Source organism: Tribolium madens, unplaced genomic scaffold, assembly GCF_015345945.1.
Source record: "Tribolium madens isolate multiple individuals breed KSU strain unplaced genomic scaffold, Tmad_KSU_1.1 Scaffold_19;HRSCAF=116;Tcas5.2_LG9, whole genome shotgun sequence".
Taxonomy (NCBI): domain Eukaryota; kingdom Metazoa; phylum Arthropoda; class Insecta; order Coleoptera; family Tenebrionidae; genus Tribolium; species Tribolium madens.
Genome location: NW_025400983.1, coordinates 937,912 through 944,572, shown reverse-complemented (window position 1 = coordinate 944,572; position 6,661 = coordinate 937,912). Strand labels below are relative to the sequence as shown.

Here is a 6,661-nt window from a genome sequence, read left to right as displayed (position 1 = left end):
TTACGAATTACCGGTTGTTTTCTCTTTAAAATATTTTGTAATCGGATTATTTTTCTTAAACTGTCCAATTTTTAACTTGAACTGAAATCTTTAATCGTAAATTAGTGATTTGAAGAAAATATGTACAAATATGCAATATTTCCTAAAATATGCCCCAAGTTGCCAAAATATGCAAAATATGCATTTTTTTTAGCTTATTTTAATCAAAAAACATTAGATATGTATAGAAAACTTACAATTTTGTTGATATACCTCTTAATGATAAATATGCATTTTGCATATAATCCGAGCCTTAGTAATATGTAATATGTAATTTGTAATTTGTAATTTGTAATTTGTAATTTGTAATTTGTAATTTGTAATTTGTAATTTGTAATTTGTAATTTGTAATTTGTAATTTGTANTGTAATTTGTAATTTGTAATTTGTAATTTGTAATTTGTAATTTGTAATTTGTAATTTGTAATTTGTAATTTGTAATTTGTAATTTGTAATTTGTACCTCTCGGGACACTGGAGTGGCGCCGACTGGTCATCCCCCCGAAGCCCCCACACACGCTGGGTTGCCGCGAGTCGTTGTTCAGTTTTGGACTTCTCCTCGGGCGGCAGAAAAGTGGGGGGAAGTCCCCCCAATCCACTTCGCGCTTCTGTATGGCTTGTTCTGTTGCACCAATCAGCCAGAAGGTTCGGACTTCCCCCTTCCCTTTCATGTTGACCAATCCGCGTTCTTCTACGACGTAACCGCCTAACTTGTCTAGGACTTCCTTGCATTGGTGGCTGATGTGGATTTTGAGGGGTTCGCCGTTGCTCTCCATGCGGGAGGCTGTGTTGACGGTGTCGCCAAAGAGGCAATAACGGGGCATTGTAAGTCCCACGACGCCGGCTACCACAGGGCCGGTGTGAATTCCGATTCGGAGTTTTAGGACTTCTTTCGGGCGGTGCGAAATGGAATGGTTTTTCACGGCGGAGAGTAAGTCCAAGGCCATGGAGGCGATTTCGCCAGCGTGGCGGTCTTTATTGCGCAACGGGAGGCCGGAAACCTGGAAAAAATCTTGTTAGAAATACCAAAAATTGGCATTTTTGATAAGTTTTTGGTATTTTTAACAGCTTCAAGTTTAAATTAAAAATTTTGTCACATACCAAAAAAACTGTCATTTTTGATATCGATTTGTTATGTGGAACAAAATAAAATAATCTTCAAAAAATCTTGTTATAAATACCAAAAAACTGACATTTTGGGACGCGATTTGTTCAGTTATTAAGACTCCCAAATGTTTAAGACGAGAATCATTTAATTTTCTGTCCTAAAAATCTTGTTACTGATACCAAAAACCTGGCCTTAATACATACCTAAAAACTAGTATATTCCAAAAACGATTGATTCAGTTTAAATGAGTGTCGAGTTTCTAGTTCTTTTTTTTATAGAAATTTACAAATATCAAACTCTATCTTATCTTAACTTAGTAAAGAAATAATAGTTAAAAAATGTTGGCACCAATACCAAAAAACTGTCATTTTTAACAGCGATTTTCTGAACTAAATAAACGCCTTGAAAACTTATAATAAAAACCAGTCATAAAAACCAACCATAATTTTCAAAAATCTTGTTATTAATACCATAATTTGGCATTTTTTGTAAGCAAATCGCTCAATTTTGATAATCTTTAACCGCTTGAACTAAAATCATTTGATTCTCTAGTTAATTTTCTCTTAAGATTTATGATTATTTTCAAGATTATACTAGTTTGGTAATAGAATATTAAATAGTCTTTGAAATGTTAAAAAATACTAAAAAATTGTATTTTCAAAAGCAATTTATTAAGTTATTAATGCTCTTAAATGCTTAAGACAAAAATAAAATGATTTAATTTTCGAGTTAATTTTCTGTCAAAAAATCTTGTTACTGATACCAAAAATTTGCTATTTATATACCTAAAAACTAGTAAATTCAAAAGCGATTTTCTAGCTATTTTTTATCGTAACTTGCAAAAATATCAAAGTTTAGCTGATCTTATTTTAGTAAAAAATTAATAATCTTGATAAACTTTTTCCAAAAAAACTGTAATTTTTTAAGCGAAATATTTATAAAAACTTGAAACCTAAAGTATAATTTTAGTCGCCAAGAACAGAATAATCTCGAAAAAATCTTGTTATTAATACCAAAAACTGGCATTTTTGATAATCTTTAACACCTTGAAACTGAAATTATTAAATTCTCTGTTTGATTTCCTATCATAATATAATAAACGATTATCTTCATGATTTTACTAGTTTGGTAGCAAAAAATTAAAAATATTTCAAAAAAAATACCAAAAAACTGTCATTTTTAGATCCGATTTGCTGAGTTAATAAAAGTCTGGCAAGCTTGAAACAAAAACCAGTCAATTCATCAGTTAATTTTTTGTCATAATTTAAAATGATTATGAAGATTATTCCTTAGTGTAGTAGTGAAAAATAAAATAATCTTCAAAAAATCTTGTTAATACCAAAAAACTATCATTTTCAGAAGCGATTTGCTCAGCTATTAATAATCGTAAAAGCCTGAATCGCCAACCAATCGATTATTAAGTTAATTTTTTGTCATACTTTATAAATACTTCGAAATTTTGTAATTAGATTAGCTATAAAGTCAAAAAAAAAAACAAAAAATCTTGTTACTATAATACAAAAAAAAACACAATTTTCAAAGGCGATTTGCTCAGTTAATAATCGGAAAAGCTTGAAACATAAAACAATCAATTTTCTAGTTAATTTTCCACCATAAGTTTTAAGATTTTTGGTACTTTAGTGATCAAGAATAAAATAATCTTGAAAAATCTTGCAAATGCCAAAAAACTTTATTTTTCAAAGCGATTTGTTCAGTGATTAATAATCAGACAAGGTTGAAACGACAACCAATCAATTATTTAATTAATTTTTTTTATTATAATTTACAAATACCTTAAAATTTTCTCCTTAGATTAGCCATAAAGCCAAAAAAAATTTTAATCTTGTTACTGTAATACTAAAAAACAGCAATTTTCAAAAACAATTTTCTCAGTTATTAATAATCATCGTAAAGGCTTGAAACGACAACCAATCAATTACTTAGTTAATTTTCTACTATAATTTACAAATACCTTAAATTTTTGTCCGTAGATTAGCCATAAAAACAAAAAAATCTTCAAAAAATCTTGTTACTGAAACACCAAAAAACAGCAATTTTCAAAGGCGATTTGCTCAGTTATTAATAATCCGAAAAGCTTGAAACAAAAACCAGTCAAATCTCCAGTTAATTTTCTATAGAAATCAATTATTACTCATAATATTTCGTCTTTAATTTAGACGTGGTAATTATAATTAGTTCTTGTTACTAATACCAAAAAACTGTAACACTTTGCTCACTTATTATTAATCCTGAAGACTTGAAACAAAAAACAGTCCATGTTCTAGTTATTTTTTCATCATAATTTCTAAGATTTTTGGTAGTTTAGTCATCAAGATAAAATAATCTTGAAAAATCTTGCAAACGCCAAAAAACTTTATTTTTCAAAGCAATTTGTTCAGTTATTAATAATTATAAAAGCTTGAGACGAGAACTACTTGATTATTTAGATAATTTTCTGTCACAATTTACAAATATCTTAAAATTTTGTGCTTAGATTAGCCATAAAGACAAAAAAATCTTCAAAAAATCTTGTTACTGTAATACCAAAAAACAGCAATTTTCAAAAGCAATTTTCTCAGTTATTAATAATCGGAAAAGCTTGAAACAAAAACCAGTCAAATCTCCAGGTAATTTTCTATAGAAATCAATTATTATTCATAATATTGTGCCTTTAATTTAGCCGTGGTAGATGAAATTAATTCTTGTTACTAATACCAAAAAACTGTAACACTTTCCTCACTTTTTATTAATCCTAAAGACTTGAAATAAAAAACAGTCTATTTTTCCAACGTAATTTCTAAGATTTTTGGTAGTTTGGTAATCAAAAATGAAATAATCTTGAAAAATCTTGCAAATGCCAAAAAAAATAATTTTTTTTTCAAAGCAATTTTCTCGGTTATTAAGAGTCGTAGAGACTTGAAACGCACACCAAACAACTCACAAAAAAATCCTCAACTCACCACCATGTAAGCATCACCAATAGTTTCAACTTTGTAAACATCGTAACCCTTGATGATCCTATCAAATACTGTATAGAGATCGTTTAAGAAATTGACGACTTGCAGTGGCGTACTTTCAGCCGACATTGCTGTAAACCCGACAATATCGCTGAAATAAATCGTAACCGAATCGAAAGATTCAGGCTCGACGCCTGAACCATTGGTCAATCTTTCAGCAACTGGTTTCGGTAACATCCTGTGTAACAAATCTTCAGTTTTCATTTTTTCCTCGTAGAGCAATCGCGTCCTCTCCGACACGATCTCCTCCAAATTGTTCGCATAAGTGACCATCATGTCCATCATCTGGTCCATGATGTTCTTGTTCCTGAAAAAAAAAATAAAATGAAGGTTTTTTTTCAGGAGGGTGGAAACCGCGCACTTTCCGTCCTTCATCCGCTTCAGGCGGCTCCGAATCGCGGCGAAATCCGGCCTGGCTTCAGGATTTTCAGCCCAGCAATCTTTCATGCATTGTAAAACGTAATCATCACAGCCGATTTCACAGTCGAGTAAAAGATCGATTTCAGGCCTGAAACACTCCTCGCCGTCGATTGGTTCGCGTTTCACCAACTCGATTATCTCCTTGGGTTCGTAGCCCGTGGTTCCGAAGGGCCCTTTCCGGCCCAGAATCTCGTACAGAATGATGGCGAAGGCGTAGACGTCGCCCTTTTGGGTACCGCGACAGTAGGCGCTAGGGTTGCGCAAAATTTCAGGCGCCTTCCAAAACAAACCTGAAAATGGCGGAATTAAAGCCCGTGGGCGGTAATGCAGGGAGGTAATGACTTCGGTAATACTGGTGTTCGCCGATGCTGTCGTTTTCAGCGCAATGTCGCATTTCAGCGAGCCCAAAATCGGTCACCTGAAGGACCCATCGACTAGTCACCACACAATTTGACGATTTTAAATTACCATGGCACACTAGCATCGAATTGTGGATGTACAACATGCCCTAAATAATACACAAAAACTGAAAAAAAAATTTTTTTGGTGTTTTTTTGTTACCTTAATGAGATCATGAACCAGCGACGCGATAAACATCTTGTCCAATTTAATATCCTCGTTTTCTATAATATCCTGAAAAAAATTTTTCAGTCGAAAATTTTTTTTTTGGGTGGGAAAAAATTACATAGAGGCTTCCTTTGGCACAATAATCAGTGACTAGTAGCAAAGAAGTCGGTTCGACACAAGCACCAATAAAAGAATTGATGTTGTCGTGTCTCAACTCTCTCAATAACCTCATTTCTTTCATGACATCTCGTGAAATATCCTTTTTTCTTGAAAAAGTTAGCTCTTTTATTCGGACCACGACGCCCCGGTATTGAGCTGTCGTTGCGAAGACTTGTAAGCCACCTCTGGATTCGTAAGAAGTGACACTTGCACTAATTAGACTAAGCTGAAAGTGGGAGAAAAAATTAAGTGTGTGGCTCGGGTTAAATTGGAAATTTGACGTTTTTTGCATTTCTAATGGTTCTAGAGACTCTAGAAAGGTCATAAAACGTTTTTGGGTCGAGTTTAAAAAAATCGTGTTTTTTTCAGTTAAAAATCAAAATAAGACGGTTAATTTTTTTTTTCGTAAAAACTCTTAAAATATGGTGTTTCAGATGTAAAATCACGCGCTGAACATGATGTAACTGGTTAAAATGCTCTACGACCAGTATTTTTTGAGATTTTCAGTAATGAAATTAAGAAAAAAATAATTAATTCAAAAATTTCCACTTTTTGATGTTTTGTATATTTCGGTTAAAGTATATTGAAAATAGTTAATTTTTTGATCTACACGTATGTAAAATGTTCCGGGTAGTCGATTGGCGTAAGAAAACCTTCAAAAAACAGTTAAAAAGATATAGTCGAGTATAGATTTTGACTATTTTTGTTTTCTCAAAAACTATTTATTACAGAACATTGATCTTTTTTGGAACAATAAGAAATTAAAAAGGGTTTCCAACGAAAACAAACACGAAAGGGCTATAATCAATATATCAATATAATCTACAGTTGCGAATTTGAAAAATCGAAAAAGATTTTACAAATTAAAAATATCAAAATTGACCCAAATTCATTTTTAGGAATCTAAGAAACTCAAAAAACACTTTCCGATTAAAAAAATAGGAAAATTAATTGTGAAACGGAAAAATTTACAACTTTTGAGAAATATTAATTATTTAATGAAAATTAAAATATGTATTTCACAAAATGTCCAAACTCATGCTACAAGTAATAAATATATAATTATAAAGACGTTAATTATCAAAATAAAGAAAATAACTAAGTTTTGTCATTTTTAAGTAAAAAATAGGCGAAAAAAAACTTTTAATCAATAGTAAAAACCACCTTAAAATGTTTTAATATTTTCGTTATTTCAGAATTTTTGTGTGTTTTAAACCTTAGTTAAATTTCTGTACGATTGGTTTTAAAGGTTGTATTTGACCAAAACTAAAAAAACCTTTAGTTTTTTTGTGATTAAGTGTTGTGTTTTTTAATTCCAAATTTGTCAAAATAATAGATAGTAAAAATAAAAAA

The 6,661-nt window shown here is 31.2% G+C and overlaps 1 protein-coding gene across 1 annotated transcript in view; it reads right to left on the bottom strand.

Moving 5' to 3' along the window:
* The window catches only part of LOC123010397 (receptor-type guanylate cyclase Gyc76C-like), a 67,644-nt gene that overhangs the window by 5,742 nt on the left and 55,241 nt on the right, over window positions 1-6,661 (bottom strand). Inside the window, exons 11-16 of the mRNA XM_044407265.1 lie at window positions 5,268-5,534; window positions 5,144-5,215; window positions 4,925-5,090; window positions 4,524-4,872; window positions 4,106-4,469; window positions 501-1,038 (exon numbers count right to left, since the gene is read on the bottom strand). Of these exons, the coding sequence (XP_044263200.1) occupies window positions 501-1,038; window positions 4,106-4,469; window positions 4,524-4,872; window positions 4,925-5,090; window positions 5,144-5,215; window positions 5,268-5,534 (1,756 nt within the window). The remainder of the gene's footprint in view (window positions 1-500; window positions 1,039-4,105; window positions 4,470-4,523; window positions 4,873-4,924; window positions 5,091-5,143; window positions 5,216-5,267; window positions 5,535-6,661) is intronic.